This window comes from Daphnia magna, unplaced genomic scaffold (assembly GCF_020631705.1).
Source record: "Daphnia magna isolate NIES unplaced genomic scaffold, ASM2063170v1.1 Dm_contigs114, whole genome shotgun sequence".
NCBI classification, from domain to species: Eukaryota; Metazoa; Arthropoda; class Branchiopoda; order Diplostraca; family Daphniidae; genus Daphnia; species Daphnia magna.
The window spans coordinates 223,869-244,695 of NW_025533127.1; the positions used below are offsets into that span (position 1 = coordinate 223,869).

General features: G+C 40.9%; 1 protein-coding gene across 6 annotated transcripts in view; it reads left to right on the forward strand.

Annotated features, from left to right (window-relative positions):
• Window positions 1–262: 262 nt before the first annotated feature.
• Window positions 263–20,827, forward strand: part of LOC116918424 (ephrin type-B receptor 1-B) — a 31,788-nt gene continuing 11,223 nt past the window's right edge. For 5 of the 6 annotated variants that reach the window (XM_045166903.1, XM_045166904.1, XM_045166905.1 and 2 more), the window contains exons 1-3: window positions 8,123–8,577; window positions 9,285–9,549; window positions 15,562–15,641. In XM_045166903.1, coding sequence (XP_045022838.1) covers window positions 9,438–9,549; window positions 15,562–15,641 — 192 coding nt within the window. In that variant the 5' untranslated portion in view covers window positions 8,123–8,577; window positions 9,285–9,437. Of the gene's footprint in view, window positions 405–6,611; window positions 6,836–7,086; window positions 7,272–8,122; window positions 8,578–9,284; window positions 9,550–15,561; window positions 15,642–20,827 lie in introns of those variants that run through there. The other variant, XM_032924128.2, reaches the window with a different exon arrangement.

Below are 20,827 nucleotides of genomic sequence, written 5' to 3' on the forward strand. Positions count from 1 at the left end.
TCTCGGTTAGAAGCCAAGAAAATAACAGAAAAAAAAAAGCAGTTTGACACGATCCTCTGTGTGTGTAACGAACTCGACGTTCGTGAGAATCAGAAACGAGACCTGCCGCGGCTTCATCCCTCCATTCAAATAAATAATTCTCTTTCTTTTAATTTTCTTTATTTTTTTTTTGTATCATACCAAGTTGGGTTGTTAGAAGAATAAAGAAAAAAAAATGACTGAATTTCTTTTTTTTTAATGTAGATAATCATAGAGTAAACTTGGCACGCCTGCTTTCTGTCTTTCTTCCTGGCGCTCAAATCACTCTGTGTGTGTTCCCCGCTTTGCTGCTCGTCTTTTTCCTTTCGACTGATTACATTTCGGAAAAGAAAAAAAAAAAAACGTTTCCCAGGATGGTGACGAAGGTAAGGCTCCTCTTTTTTTTCTTTTTGCTGTGATTTAGTTTTTTTTTGTAAGTTTTGTTTGTTTGCCACACCGAATGTCGTGTAACTACCGGTACCGGCCAAGCCTCTCACAGCCAACAATAGAGATCATTATTTCGTTTTTTGTTTCGTTGTTGAAGTGCAATGGACTTGAAGGTCAACAACATCAATGGAGTCTGTAAAGTTCCCCGTTTTTTGTTTATTTTTTCATGCCCCTCTGTGCAAGGCTACATGGCTTTCTTGTTGATTTAGTTATCTTGGTCGTTGGTTATGTAGGCCATGCCAGACTATTGGCATATCGTATTACAAAGAGATACAGTTTGTTTCATCATCCTTAACCAGGTTCTCGGTCGTTTTCAAGTTATTATTAAAAGACAGACGAGATTCTATTGAGATGCTGGCGAATGTAATGTGATTCTTGTTCGATCGCTTTCCCATTGCTCTAGTATACTGTAGCCGCCATTTTGGACCGCGACCCCCCTTCTCCGCCCCCACACCAAAAATGGCTGTTTAGCCTCAATCCTTAACCGAAATGATTGACGTTGACAATGCGTCTGCAGTCTCTGCACCGAAATTGATCAGATTTTGAAGAGGTCAAATGAAAGAGCTAGTTGTGGTGGGGGTGATATGGAATTAAAATAGTTGAGCTACCTGGCGAGGCGTTTTCTTCCTTCAATTAGAACCAATCGTTTGGAAATGATGACATCTATTGGTTTTCTTATCGTGCCCCCCTGTTGCCCATCTGTAATGTCTGTGCAGCACACGACACAATGCTCAATCAACTTTAATTAGACACGGGCACGATTCTTGAGTTCAATTACGTCGTTTGCACGCGCTGCCACCAAAGTGATGAACCTTTTCCCGATTTTTCCCATTAAAAACACAGCAGAAAGGGGATTCATTTGCCTCTTATCATTTCAGCTCGTATTTCTTGAAGCCTCGTCTCGTGTAAATGTAGATTAATTATAGGACCTACCACAGTTGAAACATATTTTATCCGCTTGATTGAACACGGAAGGTCAGGGCGTCCGAAAAAAAAAGTTCTTCACGCTTTTCCAATTGCGAGTGAACGTTGCGCGGTAATTGACATCCGGACTAAAGTATTTAAGTAAAAATAGAAAGAAAAAATGGTGTGCTGTGAGAAACACGGCATTGATTCCGTGCTAGACATCTAATGTTTTTTAAGGGCTAATTTATAAAGGTATATGTGTGTGTGTGCTCCAAAGTTGCTCAGAGGGGGGAGAGCTCATTAAGAAAGTTGCTATAGAAACCCCTAAAACAAAACGGATGAAAAAGAAAAAGAAGAAAAACCCTCCTCCTCAAAATGACTTTTAGTGAGACTTTGAGCTGGCGGGAAAGCACAAAAGTTTGGCTGTCTGAACAAAAGAGAGAGAGAGATGACGTAAAATTAGATGAAAAGTGCCGTTGGTAACAAGTTGGAGTTTCGTCTGTGCTCCGCATCGCCCACCCGTCAAACGTCAAAGACTATTAGCGACGTTTATCGGATCAATCCATTTTAACTGCACTCCCAAATGGCAATTGAATTAGATCGTCCTACGCATCGTCGTCTAATGCATCGCATTTTACGTCTTATTTCTTTCTTTTTTTTTAATTATTTAAAACGTGACGAGCCGAATAGGTTCGAGGCATTTTTTGTTGTCTCAAAAATTGTTGTTGCCCCCCACTAAAGTCTTTTTTCTTATTTGATTCCAAAGCGCAGGTGGCAAGTAGTGATGAATAGTCAGCGAGCTCGAAAAAAATAATTGTGAGGGAAAAGTGGGTAGGAAATGTCTTTTGCGCTGCCTCTTTTATAATAATCATGCGTCGCTTCTATTACAGTCGACACACAGCGTTCGTGTAATGTATTCACGGCCGTCCAGGTCGTTCGTGACACCTGTCAAGAGTCTCCGACTTGAGAAAAAAAAAAGTCTTGTGTGGGGAGACCTTGACAGTCCTTGACCGAATCGTCCCTTTTTTTTTGTTGTTCTTGTTCTTTTCGGGTTTTTGCTCCAAATCAGTAGATGTAGATTCCCACTTTATTCAAATAAAAAGAGGGCGTGTCAGTCGCCACTGATAATGCCACGGATGTTGTTCCGCGTACACACACACACACACAGATGTATATAATGTTAATAATAATAATGGTATTCATAAAGAAATGGTAAAAAAGAAAAAGATTAGGGTTGCATGATAACACCAGGTGACGTATAACTGACAGTAGTACAACCTTTAGAAAATATCGTTCATCCGTACATACTTGTCCATCTCGTTATTTCCCGCTTTATTCACGGCGTCCGGTTTTTCTTTCCCTCTCCTAGCGAAAGAAATAGATAAACACGATGTGTTTCGTCACTTTTCTCTTTTGCTTCACCAGAAATCCCATCCCCCTCTTTTTTTTTAATATTTTATTTTATGACAACAAAAAATGAAAATGAGCTATTGATGCTATCGTCATCGGTCTGTTGGTCTGACGAATTGAGTGACACGCATCCTGTTTTTCTTCTCGCTCTACACGTGTACATCGTATTCAATTAAATTTATCTTTTATTGTGGAACCCGTCGCCCGAATTATTTTGTTTTTTTGTTTTTCTTTTTTTCTTTTCGAAATAAAAGAAACCTATAGTCCAATTTGGTTAAAGAACCCGCATTGCAACAAATCATCGGTTGTACGACAGCAGCAGACGACAGCGAGCTGTTTTATATTTTTTTCAAACGTTTCATCTATTGTAGCCTACACCCCCGGTGATGGTACAAGTACCATCACTAGGTGATTTATTACCCGGCTAATAAATCACCTCATTTACGTATTATCGACATTTACGCAACACCTTGTCGACCTCGGCCGAATTTTCAGGCATTTTATTTCATTCTTTTTAGCAATTGAAATATTCCGAGGCACATCATGCAATAAGGGCTTTTTTTTTAAATATATATATATTTACGTCACGTAAGCTGAAGGGGGGTAGGGGGCTGTCAACTTGTATATATAGCGGCACATTAGAGACATCCCTCTGCTATTATATATATTTGAAAAAAAAAAAAGAAAAAAACCTGTTGGATGGAGATTAAGGAGAAAAAGGTAAAAGATGAAATTCATTGTTAAACTAGAAACCGGCTCCTTTTTCTCACTACCAAAAGTGAAATATCTACGGCTTTCAAAAGATGGATAGGGAAAATCGTGAGAATTCCAATGCGAGATTAACAAACCTCTCCGTTTGTCTGATGGCCTATATAATATTTACAAGATTTTTCCTTTTCTCTAAATAGCTCGTCTCCGCCTATGATGTCCATTCAGTTATGTGGTTTCTACCATCTCGTATAGAGGTTTCTACTATCTCGTATGGATTTCCAAAAAAATTGTTCCAGCTCGATAGGTTCGTTCTTTTTTTTTTTACTAATGAGATTTGCTGTTCTATGACATCGTAAAAAAACAGAAAAAGGGAGAAATTCTTCCCCAAAAGTGAAGAGCTTTTCTCTTGGAAATGACCAATTTCAACGATAAATAATCATTTTGATACAACAATTTTGATCGACCTCCTCCGACTTGAGAGGAATAACTCTTTGAAAAGTGTTGAAATGTTTCCCACTTTATTTTCCTGCCGCCTATGTAATTACAGACTTCAGGTCTAATGTACCTGAAATCCAACTGGAAGCGACGACTTCTCCCAGCCCTCCGTACGCGTTCAAGTGACCAAAGAGAGAAATGATTATACGTATCTCGAATGCAAATTTCTTTTTCTTTTTCGGGGCGTCGGGTTCAAGCTCTCCCCCCAGAAAAAAAAAAAAATAAGAATCCCTCTGTCCTTGCAGCCGACAAAGAGGGCGCTGAAAGGGGCACCCCAAAAAGCTATCTATAGTCTATGTGTGTCATTAGGGAGGATGTAGTCAATCAACTTAACGAGCATCCGAAAAGGTTAACAATATAAAAAGCGAAATTATTTTTCTCGTATTTTTCGAGCAGCAATTCACTAACGTTTGTTTACACATTGACTGAAATAAAAACTTCCGGCCCCCTGTAGATTTTGGCCCTGAATTTTTTTTTTTTTTTTACTTTCAAAAATCTTTTTTTGAAAATTGAATATTATTTGTTTATTTGTTGGGAATGACGTTGGCGAAACCAGAATGCTTCATTAAGTATTCAATCGATTTGAGATAGCCCTCGTAACAGACACACTGCCCAAAATCTGGTCCCTCTCAGCGTGTTCCTCCAATGTCCGCAATAAAGCCCTTCTTTTTCTTTCTTATTTTTTTTTTTTTAACTGAAAAAAAAAAAAATGAAATATTTAAGTGGGAGTCTATAGCGATCTCCCCCCCCCTCACTTTTTTTGTTGTGTTGTTGATGCCATATAAGGTCACATCATCCATCAGGAGGAATGTGGATTTTTGTTGTTCTTCTTCTTCTCGTGTATTTGTTTATTTATGTCAGGCATTTGAATTCACAGACGGACCCATTTTCTTTTGAATAATTAAAACTGAGACAAAACAAATAACAAAGAGAAGCTGTTGCCATTATTTATAGCCAAATAAAGTCATCGATCATTTTGGAGTAGAAAATGAATTCAAGGGGGCACCACAAAAATTGCGTCAATGCAGCAAGGAGAAAATGAGGAACGTAATGAATTGCTATTATTATTGTAATGCCCGATGTAATAAAACAAGAGAGGCCATCGAGTACGGCCAAATGCCAGAGGTTCCTGCTTATTTTAATATTTGAAAAGAAGAGCAAAGAAATAGGCCATAAAAATGCCTTTTTTCAAGTCAACTCTAAAGTCTTGAGAAGTTGACCCGCCTTTGACAATACTCGGAACAGTTGAGGTGTTTTCTCCGACTGTCGTGACCCGTCGCCCTTCCTTCATCCATTTTTCGCTTGTTTTTATTTTTGAACAGAAGAAGAAGAAGAAGAGAGGCATCGTAAATAATAAATACAACTATGTGCACTCTGTGTGTACACAAGCTAACCAGACAAAAGGAAAATGCCGTGTGTCCATCGACCAGTAACAAGTTTATGACTTTATTGGGTCTCCCTTTTCTTTTTATTATTATTTCTTAAAGGAAAAAGAGGTTGATGGCAGCGGCAGCATTTGTGTGATCCCCTCTTGCACCAACATACACGACAAAGTCTAAGAGAATGAAAAGCTTTTTTTTTAAATTTTTTTTGACGACATCTTCTTCAATTTCAGTTTGGGGGGGAGTTTTCTCATTTCAGATGCCACCGTGAAATACAAAGTCTCCCCCTTTTTAAAAATTTCTCTTCTGAAACTGCCGTATATAATAATGGTATAATAAGATTTTATTGTCTCTCTATTTAATTTGAAGGGGACAGGAAACTAAATTGAATGAACTTGTGATTTGTGTGTCTCATTCGGCATTTTCTTGAGGCTGTCGGCGTAATCAGGATTTCCGGTCTCGAAATTCTAGAGACATTGGTTCGTATTCTAGATTCAGAAAGCCAAAACATTTGCGACATTCTCCATTTAGCTGTCGAAAATTGCACCTTGTTTTCCCCCAAATTTTCCCACCGCACCACCGCACCACCGCACCACCGTATCCCCGTACGCACTCGTTTTGAAAGGGTAAGCCGCATGATAGCGTCGCCGACTTGCCCAAAATGAAAACTAAATGTGTGCAGGTCTAGGGGGCTGTTATCGATCGACTACTGAGAAAGACCGAACACCATCCCCTATCGGGAAATGGAACGAGTCTTAATAGAGATAAATGCGCCCTGCAGATTTCATAGGGTGTGCTGTATGGCACTATTCTTTTATAGACGTAGACTCGACTGAGGCCTTTTCCCCTCTCTCTGTCGTCTACACCGACTAACGGACATCATAAAGCTGTTGAAGCGCGTAGGTCGCACACAAAAAAATGTCGGATGAAACAGACATTTTTCATTTTGTTTTTGAAAAAGTGAATTTTCTAGTTTGCAAACGGCCTTTGATATTCGAGCTGAGCTCCTCAATTTGAAAAGACGGGCCTCATATTTGCTGTGCTGAGCCTTGATTGCACACAAGTGGCGCATAGGCCTAGCCTCACAAGACAACTTCAAAAGTCCTTTGCTGCCATTGCGTTCAGTCACACAGCCGCTGAGTAGACTAGAATCTTTTATTCGCCCTCCCTCTGAAAAAAAAAAAAAAAAAAAAAGAATCCTCTTGATTTTCTCCGGCTGCTTTTCTTTTTATTTCAATACAGGAGGACGGATATATAATCAAACACACAAAAAAAAAAGAAGGAGGAGGGCATGATACATACTGCCGCCGACATAATGAAGCTCTGCGAATAAAAAGAGGAGGGGAATATCTTCATGCACATAGACGCAGAGATATCGAGTGTGAATGAGAACATTGGAGAGGCCCGAAGAAATCAGAATCTATTTTTTTTTGTTTTTTTCTGAATAGCTGAAAAAGATCGCTGAGGTAAGGGACACTGAACGCTTGATGACACGTAGGCACGTCGTGCCTAACCGGAGAGAAAAAAAATATAATAATTCTTACATGATATCAGACGACTCGACTATTTTTTTGCCTCTTCTTCTTCTTCTTCTTCTTCTTTTTCTTCATTATGATTGACTTATCAGCCCTCCCCTCTTTTGTGCTATACTCTTTTTTTCTGTGTGTGTCTTGCCGATCTTTCAATACGATTCATTTTGTCTCTTTCAAAAATTTAGGCCTCTCGCTATGAAATGCTAAAAGAGCTAAAAGAAAAGAAAAAACGAACGGCGACATCGGGGGACCCTGGGAAATGTCGCACACGACCTGTTCCACAATTTGCTCCGTCTTCAAGTGGGCAAAAGCCGAAATTTTGGAACAAGGTCCATCTCGCCCTATAAACAAGAACGTTGTTATCGTCCAGGTGCGTATCGTTTCTTAGTTTTACGTTAGATATGCTTCAAAAGGATGTTGACAGACGGGTGTGTGTTGTTTCTCATTTTGGGTACAAGATCAATCGATTTTTCGGGGGGTAGGAGGACAAGTTGGCCCAAAACGTGTTTCTGTCGGGCTAACCATTTATGGCCTGCAACAAGAAACAGTTTTATTTAATTAAATACGACCGATTTCAAAGCGACATTCTTCCTGTGTCGTCTCTAATGTTGCACGCGATCGGCGTACTTCAATATCGATCACGCATTGACAACTGTCTTTTCGCTTGTTCGACATTTCTCGCCGACAAAACAAATCCCTCGATCCACCAGTTTCGAATAAATACAAGGGAAACGTGTTTGTTGCACTTTCGTCATCAAACGGAAATATACCATCGTCGTCGTGATATATTTATTCTTTGTGATTGCCCGCTAGCGCCATTGTGCGGTGATGTGTTGTTGTTTTTTTTTTTTCTAGTCAAGAAAAAGAGAAGAAAAAAAAAAGACGAAGGCCTTCGAATGATGTTCCAGATGGGGCATATAGATTTTTTTTTTTTCTTTTCCTGAACCTCCACATAGACTTTCTTCTTTTTACACATTCTTTGCCAGAAAAGAAGAAGAAGAAGAAAAAAAAAATAAGGTGGAAAGGAGAGAGAAAAAACTTTTGCCTTGCGGGCCAGAAAAAGAAAAATGTTTTCATTTTACAATGGCTGCTGTTGCTGGCCGTGTTGTCTGTGAATCGCTAGCGGTGGCGCTGTCGTTCATTGCCCTTATGCTCGCCTGCCCCTCGAGGCGTGTTGGAAGCCTCCCTTCTGGCGTGTCGAGACTTGGCCGCAGCGGCCAAAGACAAGTCAGTCGACGCCGAGTAGTGCTGGTGAAAGCACGTACCTTTTCCTCCCTCTCGTTCTCTCAACAACAAAACATTTTCCCCCCTTTTTTGAAAACGTGGTGGTGGCGACCCCCCCTCCCCCATTAAAAAAGAAAACGTTACGAAAAAATCACGAGACATTTTCTTTCGTGTGTGTGTGTGTGTGTGTTCAATTCCAGTTTTTTGTTTTTCCTTTTCTTTTGGTTGATCAACTCATGGATTCGTCGTGTCGTCTCGTCTTTCATTTCGCCCAGTGAAACTATTTCGAAACTCGTTTCCCTTACCTTCGAAAAGATCCGTGGATTATTTATATTTTAATTTTCGAGCCAAATCGCGTGGTGTTGGTGGCATTTTGTTTTTTTCGTGGTCTTGGAGACACACGCTCCAGACAGAGGGAAATCTTTTTTAACCCCCTCCCCCTACAATCGCAGGTATCGTATTGTTGTTTGGGTTGCAAACATTTTCATTCCACCATCTTTGCTTTCCATCCTACCCCCACTTTTTTTTAGGGGACTTGGAATGGCGGCCATTTTTACCCCCTCATTTCTTTCTTCAGGCTACTGTTTTTTTTTTCTCTCTTTTTTTGAAGGAAAAATTCCTTTTTCTGTAATCGGGACAACGTTTCCTGGGGAAAAGAAATGAAATTGGATATTAAAAATTCAGTGAATCTAAAATTGAGAAATGATTCATTTCGGGAGGTTCCTTTTTGTTACCTGGCAACCACCACGTCAGACGTGTCTTTGATGGATTCGTTTCACTGAGAGAAAAAAAAACGTTGGCTGTTAGAATTTCAAGTTCCATTGTTAAATTGTTTAAATTTTGTCTGAACACAAACAGAACGAGAAAAATCAATGGTGGCCGTCTTTTGTTTTTAAAAGTTTCTCGTTGATTAGGGGGGTGGGAAAGGTTTCCCGTCGAAAATGACCCGTGACCATGTGTGTGTGTTCTTGTGGTCTTTCACGGTGGCGGCCATTAGCTTGTCTCTTTTTCTTCCACCGGCACACGGTCATTTCTCTCTCTCTTTTTGAAAAGGAAATAATAATAAAAAAAAGAACGTGTCGAAGTTGAGATTTACAACCGACCAGCAAATAAAAGAATCTTTGTACAAAAAGCTAATAATAAATTCTTTTCTTTCTAGACGGAACGTCTTCGAGTGTGTTTTCAACGACTCGTTCAAGTGAGACCAATGACATTTCAACGGAAATAGCCGATCTCCTTTTTGTTTTCTGGTGTGTCGTTTACGGTGTGCCAGTGTTTTGTGGTTTCGTGCAAGACAAACAAAAAAGAGAAAATGGGAAGAGTGAAGAAGAACTTTTCGATTGCGCAGCATCATCGGTTACGCTTCTTGTGGATAAATCTTATCGCCCTGCTGGCCCACATTGGCCTATCCTCTGCTGATTACGGTAAGTCTCCCTTTTTTTTATTTAAAAACTAAAATGTTGTAATAAGATCCGGAAGATCCGTCCCTCCATGACCAGAAAACACGCAGGTGGTTGCTCTATTCCGCGTGATCCGTTGTCGTTTTTTTCTTTTTCATTGTCTCTTCTTGTGAAGACCCTCAAACACTTGTCGATGGAAACTAAAAATTCTGGGGCGGAAGCCACCAGCGTCGGAATTCAATGCCCCCAGCACTTCCGCCCTAAAACCCCCCTCTGAAATAATAATAATAAAAAAAAGGTTCTAACGTAATGAACCTCCTCTTTTTCTTCCCTTATCAAACTGATTAGCTCACCTCCAACGAGTAAGTAGTAAGACCCACTAGATTGTACACACACACACCTGAAGGAGGGGGGCTATTTCTCTTTCCCAATTTTCTTATTTGAAAAAAGAAAGAAAAGGCGTAGGTACACAACCAGGTAGAAGATGTTCTCTTCAAATGCTCCGGGCATTGGTTGTGAAAGAAAAGAAGAAAAAAAAGGGGGCGCTTTTTGTCTCGCTCAACGTCCGATCTTTCACGCTGCCGCAAAATTTTTAATAACGAAAAACTTTGTACACTGTGTCCAGTTTTGATATTGTTAACTAAATAAAAGAGTAGTAGGTCAAGTAGTGGGGGAGTCTTACCTGGATTTCCGTCACACACACACACAAAAAGTTGGTGCGGAATTCTTTTGTCTCGATAGGAGGAAAATGCCCCGAAGCGAATGTTCTTGTGTACTCTTGCGGTAGCGGCCGTGATTCTTCACTCAACATTTTCCATCTCTTAAAAAGTTACTCGTCGTTGTGCGTTCCATTTTCAGTTGGTGCCGTTCGTCCGGATGGCACAGAAACGCAGAAATTTATGTGAGATTCTTCTCACCTGCTGTGTTTGGTCTTTCTCATTGGAAATAAGAGAGGGGGAACAGATAGACATTTAAAAAATTATTTAAGATTCTGAAGATTCGAGCCACAAAGTTCTTTTCGCTTAAAAAAAAAAAAGAGCGAAACAAAACCGAAATTAGACCGCAGATGGTGTCGGAATTGACCGAAACTAATCAGCGAGAAAAATAAAGCAAGGGGTTTGTGTTCTCGTTTCCGCAGCACAGAAATTGCGCCCGTCCGGCTGGGAAGGAAACCTTTTGTTGTACGCAACGCCGAATCTTCCCGTTTTCTCTTTGGTGGGGGAGGTTGTCCAGTTGAAATCGGCAAGACAAAAAGGATGGGAAAGAGGAGTAGGTTACGAGGTGAGAGAGGCAGGCGCGAAACAAAAGTCATTTAATAATAAAATGAGTTGTTTCTCTCGTTGGGTGTGCAAGAAGACGCGCCCTTTGTTGTGCGATGTCGGAAGAACGGAATCTTTTGTCGTGTCCATTCGACTACCAACTCCATCATGCACATGCCAACCCTGTTTTTTTCCTTTCGAGTCATGGGGGTTGGAGCAGTTGTGTGTCATTTGAGAACGAAGGACACGACCAAATTGGTGTTTCTTTTCGTGCTGTCGGGTTGTGCGCCCCGCTTAGGGTGGTCGCCTTTAAACCTTGTCAAGTTTGAAACAAAAGAGGAGCGTTTCTTTTTTCAGTTGTGTAGTGGTGGGTGGAGAGGGACCACCTGTTATGACAGAGAGGAAAATGCAATTCTTTTGTCGAACGCGACCTGATTCTCCGCTTTTCTGTTTTCGTTTGTCGTTGTGGAACAGATCGCCTCGACTGATCAAACTCAATAGTCTCCATCAACCGTTTCGCTCTTTTGTTTTTCTCTTCCGTTTTGATGAACTTGGAAAGTTGGCATTTTTTCAGGGACCCCTTTTTTTTATATCTTTCTTTCTTTTTTTTTAGCAACGGGAGGGCGTTTAGTTGGCCGAGAAGGCCAGGTGGCGCGCGCGTTTCTTCCTAAAATCCCCCAAAAGACAGGGAAAAAAATGGCAGCAGGTGGCGGCCGCTCCATATTCACAAAATTTGGAGAAAAAATGAATGCCCCCCCTCAGCGACTTGTCTCTTTTGAATACCATTTCTCTCTCTTGGCTGTTGTTGTTGTTGTTGTTGTTGTGGCAAACTTTCTATCGCCGTATTTACGTGTGTGTGTGTGTGTGTACAAGTGGCGTGGATGGAAAGGTAAAAGTGCGTGTGTGATTGAGAGGGTGGTTGGATAGGCAGCTCGTCTACGCACTGCTTGATGTTTGATTCTTTTTAATTGTGGGGCTGAGGCTTGTTCCATGAGCGCATGTGGGGAGGAGGAGGAGACACACGAGCCATTGGGCATATTATTTTCGATTCTACCAGAAAGAAAAAGAAGAAGCTATCCACACATCTCAGGTATCGACTAGAGAAATTCAAAAACATTCCTGTGGCACATGTTGAATTCCCACGAGCATCTTATTTACGTTTATTAGCTTAGTTCGATTTTTTTATTTTTTTTTGGCAAAAGAAATTTCCCTGGTGTCTCTTAAATTCAAGTTTTCACAATTTTTATGGAATGAAAAAAAAATAGGGTTTAATAAAGAGGGCCATTTAAATAAAAGGGGGCAGCCTCTGGTGGGGTTCTGCCTGTCTGAGACGGAGAATTATGAAAGCTAAGGGACTTGTACATAAGGAGGAACCCCAACAAAATAGTAATAATAATAATGCCACAGGTCTCTAACACACACACACTGGCAGTCTCTTTTTCTTGTCTGTAACCCTGAGGCGAATTTGTGTGGCGGCTACTTGCTTCTTCTTTTTCAATGCAGCATACAGACGACGACTTATCCACCTCTTCTTTTCTCTTCTTTCCATTTTTCTCTCTCTCTCTCTCACCGCCGTTCTTTTTACACCCCACCGAAAAAGAAGAAAGGAATGTGCCCAAGCTTCATTTTCTATATGCCAAAGAGAGGTGTGTGTGTATATCTACGTTAGCTGGCTAAGCAAAAAAAAAAAAAAGGAACGACTTCAACTTCATGTTTTTTTTTACTTGTCCTTTTTACTGTCCAAAATGACGTGGATACTGAACTGGGGTCCGACAACAAATGGTCTAGAAAGTCACGTCCCAAGTTCATTGTCGTTTTTTTTTTCTTCCTCTCTTCTTCTTACCAAACCAACGAGTTGTGTCGTGATGATGTGCTTCTTTATTTATTTTTACCTTGACGCCCCGAGGACGACATCGAAGAGGTGGGAACCTGGAAACGGGGTGAGATCCCCCTCCCTTTTCAATCGTCGGAGAAACAATTAGCCAAACTGCGTAGAAGGGGTTGAAGCTTATCTTTGAGGTTTCAAAAAAAATAAATGCAGGGGGTTTAACAGATAGGTAAAGAGGGGTTGATGGAGAAGAGAGAGAAAAAAAAGAGGGGTTGTTTCCATGGCTACCTGTGAGTTAAAGATGCCCCAGCCCCTTCAATTTTCATTTTCTGCCTATTGATTTTTTTTTTATGCGATAAAAGTTTTTTTTTGTACACCTGGAGAGAGAGAGAGAGACGAGAAAAAAAAGGTGAGCTGAAGGGGACGTTTTTCTTTTGTTTGTGTCCAATAGTTGGACAGGTGATGCCCAATGCTGTTATTGTTGTTGTTTTTTTTATCTGGGGGGGTGGTGGGAATAAGAAAAAAAATAAAAGTGCGTTTCCGTTTTGGCTCTGGCGTAGCTCATGTGAATAAGAGAAAGGTAATCAGCCACCGGTGTGGCAGGATCTTCTTTTGATTGCCGTCCCTCCGTCGTTTTTGTGTGTGTGTTGATCTTCAAAGGAAAGCAAACAAATACAAGGGGCGACTATAAAAGTAGGAGACTCGAATGAAATATTACAAGATTGACGACTATTTTTGTGTACAGGGTGAAAAGCTTCTTTTTCAAAAAAAAAAAATAAAAAAACGAGAGAAAGGAAAGATGAAATCTTTGAAAGATAGCGTCCGTTGATGTTGTTTTGTAGCCGCTTGAAAAAGTTTTAATAATAATCAAGCCATCGCAGGCACAGCTAGCCCTTGCTTGCTCTTATTTATGATTGTCTCTTTTCTTTTCTCTTTTCCATAATGGAGTAGCGGATTAAAGCGTTGCAAGATGAAAAGAATGGCTAAAGGGGGGATGGGGAGTCATTTCAAATGTATCAAGAAGAAGAAGAAGAAGTAGCATCTTGTGTAGATAATGTGTTTTCTTCTTCTTTTTATTCATTTTTGAATAATGGCGTTTTCTTTTTAAAAGAATTAGAAAAGCTTAAAATATAAATGAAATCCTCCTCATCATCGTCAAAGATGTTTAAAGATTAAATGTGGAAAATGAAGACGAAGAAGAAAATGGAAGCCGGAAATGTGTGGACCGACGCATGTTTGTCGAAATGTGTGACGATTATGACGACATTTCGTGTTTTTTTTTAAATGTTTTATGGAGGCCCTGCCGGATGCATTGAATTCCCGTCGTCAACTCTTGGAAAAGAAAAAGAAAAAACGAAAAGGAATTCACCTCGAATCAAATGGTGAATTACATTTGATGGTAATGAAACGTTAAAGAGTTGTAATGACGTCGTGCTGGCTTTAAGGACCTCCCAACTGGAAACGGGAGAGCGAAAAGGGGAACGCGCGCAGACGTAAATCTTTTTGGCTTTTCTTTTGATTGTGTGTGTGTGTGTGTGTGTTACGAGAAAGACCTTGGAACGTGATCGTCTTTTTCATTCCCGCTTTTTATTTTTCGATTTGAAATTTCTGATTTGTTTTTTTCTTTTTTGGGGAGAAGGGGGAATTTAGCCTAAAGCAAAGCTCGAGCCTTTTTTCTTTCTTTTTTGGATCTCATCCATCCATTATCCGCTGCGTTTGGGATTTTTCTTCTACCGGGCACAAAAACAAAACATCACTGATCCCGAGTCCAGAGAGTGAAAATGCGCGTGTGTTGTCTTATTATATTCAACAATGTGAGTCTGCTGCCGCCCTTGGGCTCTTTTGTCTGTGTGTGTGTGTGTGAAATGATCGAGACAACGTACAGCAACGAAATACCATTTGAGTTTGATCTCTTTTTCTCTTCTCACCTTTAGACAGGAAACTGACATTCTCTCTGTTTTCTGTGCCAAGTTTTGGTTTCTTTTTTCGTTGGATGATCGCCCCCTAGAGGTGATTCAGTCAAAGATCCTCGCCTCTTTTGTATCGACTTGTTCTTTTTAAAGCTGAAAACAACAAAAATTGACACTGGCACCCAGAAAACACAAAAGAGAATGCGCTACTGCGACCTTTTGTCTCGATTCTCCAGCGTTACGCTAGACGAATGTTGGAGCTCTTCGTCGTCGAGTTTCCTGTTGTTTTTTTCCTCTGTAATTATTGAAATGAGATGGCGTGGAATACAGCGCAATGGGGTGTGTAGATCGACGATTCCAAAGAGCGCAAAGACGAAAAGTTAATGTCGAAATAATCGCTTGTCTTTGTCGTTTTCGTGTCCTATTCATTCAACACAACTATTTTTCGTGTGTGTGTGTGTGTGTGTACCGTAGGCAGCAGTCGGCGAGAGACGCAAATCAACTTCTTCTTCTTTTGTTGTCTCGATTTTATTTTTTTGGACAAGGGAAGCAAAAGCCAACGAAAAAAAAAAGAGGAAAAAAGAGGAGGTGTTCTTGTTACATAATGGGGTTGGTCCTTTTGACGTTGAAGAAGAAATGGGGTCGGTCTTGTGCGTTCCTTTGTGTCAGGCCCTCTTTTCTATACGTCGTGATAAATGGTGGCTCCTGTCTTTTGTTCCTCTTGCGGAAACGATTCAACCGGGACCGTTTTGGATTGTGTCCCACGTCCAACTGCTGTCCCCCCGTAGAACGTCGCGCATTCATTGTAACAATGCGCACACAACGGAATAAGAATCTTGTTCTCGGTTCGCACATTGAGACGCGAGGGCCAAATGCGGACCGATTCGTTTCGACCTCATTGAATTCGTCGTCAACAACATTCTGTACTTTCGCAGCTCCCAGGTGTCGATTCGTTTGAGGAATGCCAACATTCTCTTCTTTGTTGTACAATAATCGTCTGTCGTTTATCACACATTTCTTGTTTTTCTCTCCCCAACAGTTGTGCTGCTCGATACGACCAAAGAGGATTCACTGGACTGGACTCGTTATCCGTTTGGACCCCAATCAGCAACGCCCGGGGTGAGTTACACTTTCAACTATTTTTAATCGCCTGTCACATTCAGAAATTTTTTTTTTTTTCAAATTAAAGAGAAGAGGGGGAGGGATCTGAATGAGTTGGGTATGGTCTGTTTGCTTAGACGATTGCAGATGATGATGAGAGAGGCAACTCGGCGTGATGCATTATTCATCTCCCTCGACGCCGTTTTTGATTAGAAAGTAAAAGACTTTTCAGCAGCAGCTGATGGCAAAATAACTTGGACAAAAAAAAATAAAGAATATAGGGAAGGGAGACGTCAACTTTGCGTCGTCGGAATATTCATCATCCTGTTGTATTCTTGATTGGATTTTTTCCCTCTCTCTTCAAACAAGTCAACAACAAACTTTCTTCTGTCAACTTTCAAACTATATATCCCCCCACCTTTTGTGATTTCACGTCGCCAGTTTCGCTTTCGGGTTCTCTAGTTTCCAACGTGAAGCCTCTCTCCCTTTTTTTTAGGCCCAATGTTTCGCCTTTTTTTTTGGCTGTCGTGTTTTGTTTAAGGCTTCCTTGTTTCCCTCCCATCCGTCGTCTCAATGCAATTTGTCGGTGTTCTCTCCATCAAGAAACAAAAGCTCCTTTTTCTTCAACGTGGGGGCAACTAGAAAAGAAAAAGACGACACCAGTTTTCTCTTTGTTGAAAGAAGAGATTCACTCTGTTTTTCTAAGTAGATTGGACTGTCTGCCTCTTTTTTTTTTTCAGGGAAAGGACTTCTCGGGTTTTTATTTTGAGGGGGGGCTGTTATGGTGTCCACGTTAAGTAGAGAGTTCACCTGATAGGTAAACTTTGAAAAGAAAAAGCCAAGGAAGACGATTATGTTGACCTTTAAGCGAACTGTTTTTTTTTTACATCGCGGTGGGACATTCAAAGTATTTCTAGTGGGAAAAAAGCGGTCACGATTGATGGATTCGTGATTATGGATGATCGTCATCATCCGGTTTTTTTAAGAGGCAAAATCGGGAAGACATCCATTTTATTTAAATTGATTTTTTCTTCAAACTTTTGCTTCTTTTGACATTTTGGAATGGGGGAGAGAAGAATTGACCAGATCGACTAGTTCAACAGTCTTTTCGATTCTTTTAAAGGCTTGTGATAATCATCAATATTTTATACAAGGAAACCCATTTTTTGTGCAGTTGTTGATCGGGTTTCTACATTTCTCTGCATCGGCTAAAAAAAATAGAGAATGAATTCATATGATCGCAGTGTGTCCCGACCAGCACGTTTCAATCATTACATTTCCATTCTTTGCTGGGAAACGGTGCGTACGTCGTGGACTTATTTTATCTGACCAAAGAGGGGCTGAGTGTGTGTGTGTATGCTGAATGAGGAAGAGACGTGGAGGGGAACAAGACATTCCATCGCAGCTCAAGTTTTTACGGTTGTGGGAGGAAGAGAGTAGGTGGGGAGGGGGGAGATCATTCCGGACTGCGTAGGTTTTTCGTGGGAAATGAAACGCGGAATTATAAAGAATTTTCTTCTTCCCCTTTGACCAACTTGTGACGCTCTAGCGCGTTACCTTTTTATTTTTTTTTCCCTCTTCGTTCTTTTGTGTGTGTGTGTGTGTGAGCGTTGCTAAAGGAAAAAGAAGCCAGAACAGTTGTGTTCGTTTAAAAAAGAACGAATAAAAGAAAAAAAGGTTCTGTCGGGTCTGTTCCAATTAAATGGTTGACCGCGGGGATATTATCAATGTAATGGAGCGGTCCACCGGTCCAGCACGTTCTCTCCAGGGTTGGGTGTGTTGCAACATGTCGATCGATTTTCCTCTTCTTACCCCTAGGAGAAAAGTACAAGGCTGGAATAAATAAGATGTGTGATTATCCAGCAGAGGGGGGGTAGTAGTAGGAGCATCAAGAAACCGGGGGAGGGGGAGAGAGAGAGCAGAAGAAGAAGAAAAGGGTGGGGCATCGTGACTGAAATCGAATGAACAAGAAAACGGCCATTGTAAAAATCTCAAATGGGAAAGTCGGGTGAAATGGTCGAAACACCAAAGAGGCGGATTTTTCTTTCGTCTTAGCGAGAAAGCCTTAAAAAAAAAGAGGAAATGTTTCGACACACGAAGAAACGAACGTCTTGGCCAGCGGAGCAACGCATCATTTTCTGCACTTTCGACCGACACGTTTGCTACTTTCATACAGCACGCGGCCGTGTCTGTTTTTAATGCGCGTTGTATGTGTACATAAATAACAAGACAAAGCGGGGAACAAAAAGAAAACGAAGCGAAATGATGACGTATGAATAATAAAAAGGGAATTCAGTTGAGAGATATACAACAACAACAACAACTGAGGCTGCTAGATCCAATGACCCCCTCAAGTGCAAACGGGGAGGGACGATGGAATAAATGGGGAGGGGTTTAAGCTTTTCGATGGTGCCAGAGTGAATGAATGGTAATGTCGCTGGAGGCTCTCTTTTCTCTCTCTCTTTGAAAGCTACGCCTCGCTGACAGACGTGTAGTTGAAGTCGTGATTGATACGAAGAAATGACGATGACGGGAGTCGGTGAGTGCCCACAGGGGCAATCAAACAACAACCCCAGGTAACAACAACAGCAAAAAACCATCAGAGCGTCACTCTTTTTTTCGTTGCTCCCCCTCTCGTCTCAACGTTTTGATTGCACTTGCCTTTCTTGAATAGTTTGGTGTCGTGACGTCGTTCAATCGGCAATCAACCGTTATCAGTTGGTGTCACCGTTCACTGGGAAACAACCAAACAATATTATTATTTTCAAGGATTTTTCCATGTTGAACGGTGGATTCACCAAGTGACCACTTCCGTCTCGCCACATTTTTCTTTTTTTCCTTTTCTTTAAATTTGAAAATGTGTAAACGCACACGTGAAAACGCGCGCAATTAATAGGCAAAGTGACAGCGCACGATAGCGATGAAAACCAATTTTCTCTTTTCTTCTTGAATCAACAAAAGAAAAAAAGAAAAACGAACCCCCCGCTTTGATTTCCTCAACAATTTTGTGGCTCTTTTGTGGCGAGTAAGAGAGGGAAAAGAGAAAAAAAAAATCTGACATTGGCGGCGTCATTGGGCTTGAATTCAGTGCGGTCCCCCGTTAGGAAGAGACCAAGGCAAACCGTGCACAGCTCTCACAACAGCAGGAGGAACGCTACAAAAAAAAAAAAAAAGGGCTGGGAAATCCAAAAGGCTTAGCATTCTATAAATAAATATTTATTTTATTTTTTCCTTTTTTTAAATAAATTCTGTCGACCGAGCTGGCCCAGAGTTGAAGTAAAAGAAGTCGAGTCATGTCGGAGGCTCCGTGTACAGACTCCTCCTCCTCCTTCCCAGCGACAGTTGCGATTGTTGTTGTACACATATAATATGAAAAGGTTCTTTTTTTTTCTTCATCCCATTCATTTTTGAGGGAGTGAGTTAATTTCCTTGGAGAAATAGAAGAGGCTCCCGCCATCATCATAACCCTCCTCCTTCTTCTTCTTCGTCTTTTTCGTCTTCTTCTGTTTTGTATGCTCCGTTATTATTATGATGATGATCACCGGGGCACTCTGATGGGGGATTTGTCTCGGCTGGCCTATTTTCTTTTCTTTCCCTCGGCCGTCGTTGTCTTTTTTTTTTTTTTTTTTTTTTTTAACACGGGGAAGAAAAATGGAACAAGAAACAGTTTTTTGTGTATGTTGGAGGGGTACATTTTTCCTCCCCCCGTTGGGACACCATAACTAACTACTACCCCCGAAAGAAGGGAGCTCAATTGCACGGTTTTCATTTTGTTATTTTTCGTTAAATGTAATAAGAAATAGCGGTTAGCGGATTAATTATTATTTACTAGACGAGACTGCTGTGTAACTGGTTCGGTTGAGATTGTTTAGATTGGCGCCAGTTTGAAACAACAAGTTTGGTTGTTCTTAAGAATTTTGGAAATAGTTAACTGATCACCTTCACTAGAAAGAAAGAAAGAGAGAAAAGTTAAGGGTTTATTCTTTATTCCCGTCACATGCACACTCATCAATGCACCGACGAGAAAGAAAGAAAAGCAAGAAAAACAAAGCAAGAAGAATACCTTATCAGGTCCGGCTCTCTCTCTGTGTGTTGCGCCCGACGTTCTTGTCCCTTTTTTTTTCTTCTTCTTCTTCTTCTTCTTCTTTCAAAACCCAAACGTCCGGGCAATAATATAAATCGCTCTCTTGGTTCTGCGACAGCACCTGATTCTTATCTTCTTCTACTTTTCTCTTTCCTTTTTCAGATGTACACGCACAGAAAGACATTCTACGTTGTTTTGTTGTTTTATTTTGTTGCTTTGCTTGGACTTTTTGGTGGTGACTTTTATTTACGAGTTCGTAATGCCCGTCGGACTCAAATGAGAGAGCCACACAAACCGGACACACATAGTCGTGCTAGTGTTATTTCGCCGTTTATTTGCGTCTGCCAGGCAAATGTATAAATTCGTTGACTTTTTTTTTTGTTTGGTTTTTGACGACGACGACGACAAGTGAAGAAACGGAATGTTTTCCTTGTGTGCGCGCGCGTACGGCTGGATTCGAATCGAGCAAGACAAACGTTTGGTGACGTGTTTAATGCGTGGGGTCTTTGGCAAAAGATTTATTTGTATTGGAGGAGCTTTTGTTTTTTTTGTTTTGTCTTTTTATTGAAAGGCAAAAGACGAATGTGTGAGAGCCTAGCAATGACATAGTCTGGCTGTGTGTGTCTTATCACCTGCATCGGGCAACCAACACCCAGCGTTTCGATTGGTTGTTTTGTTTCCTTCACTTGTTTTTTCCTTTTTCTTTCTGGCGATAAAAAATACAAATAAGGCTGGCGTGTATGCCTAACCCAGATATTCTTTTCTTTTGTATCGTTGGCAATGCCGAAATGAAAGGGAATTTTTCTTTTTCGATCCGATTTTTTAAGAGGAAAATGTTGGGCTGGCGATGCGTTTCACAATGAATGGACTTTGGCCAAATATGTGCTGCTACACATTGACGGAAAAACCTCCACACACACACACACGCGCACTCAAAAATGGGGTGAATGAAATGATGAATCTAACCAGCAACTTGAAACAGAAAAATAAAAAAAGGGGGGAATAAAAAGCGTCAAGTCACGAGGAAATTGTCTATGCGTAAAGGCAGCGGCCAAACAAGATGGCGGCGACACGGTCCGTGAGATTTTATTGACCGTTTGCTGTGTGTGTGTGTGTCTTG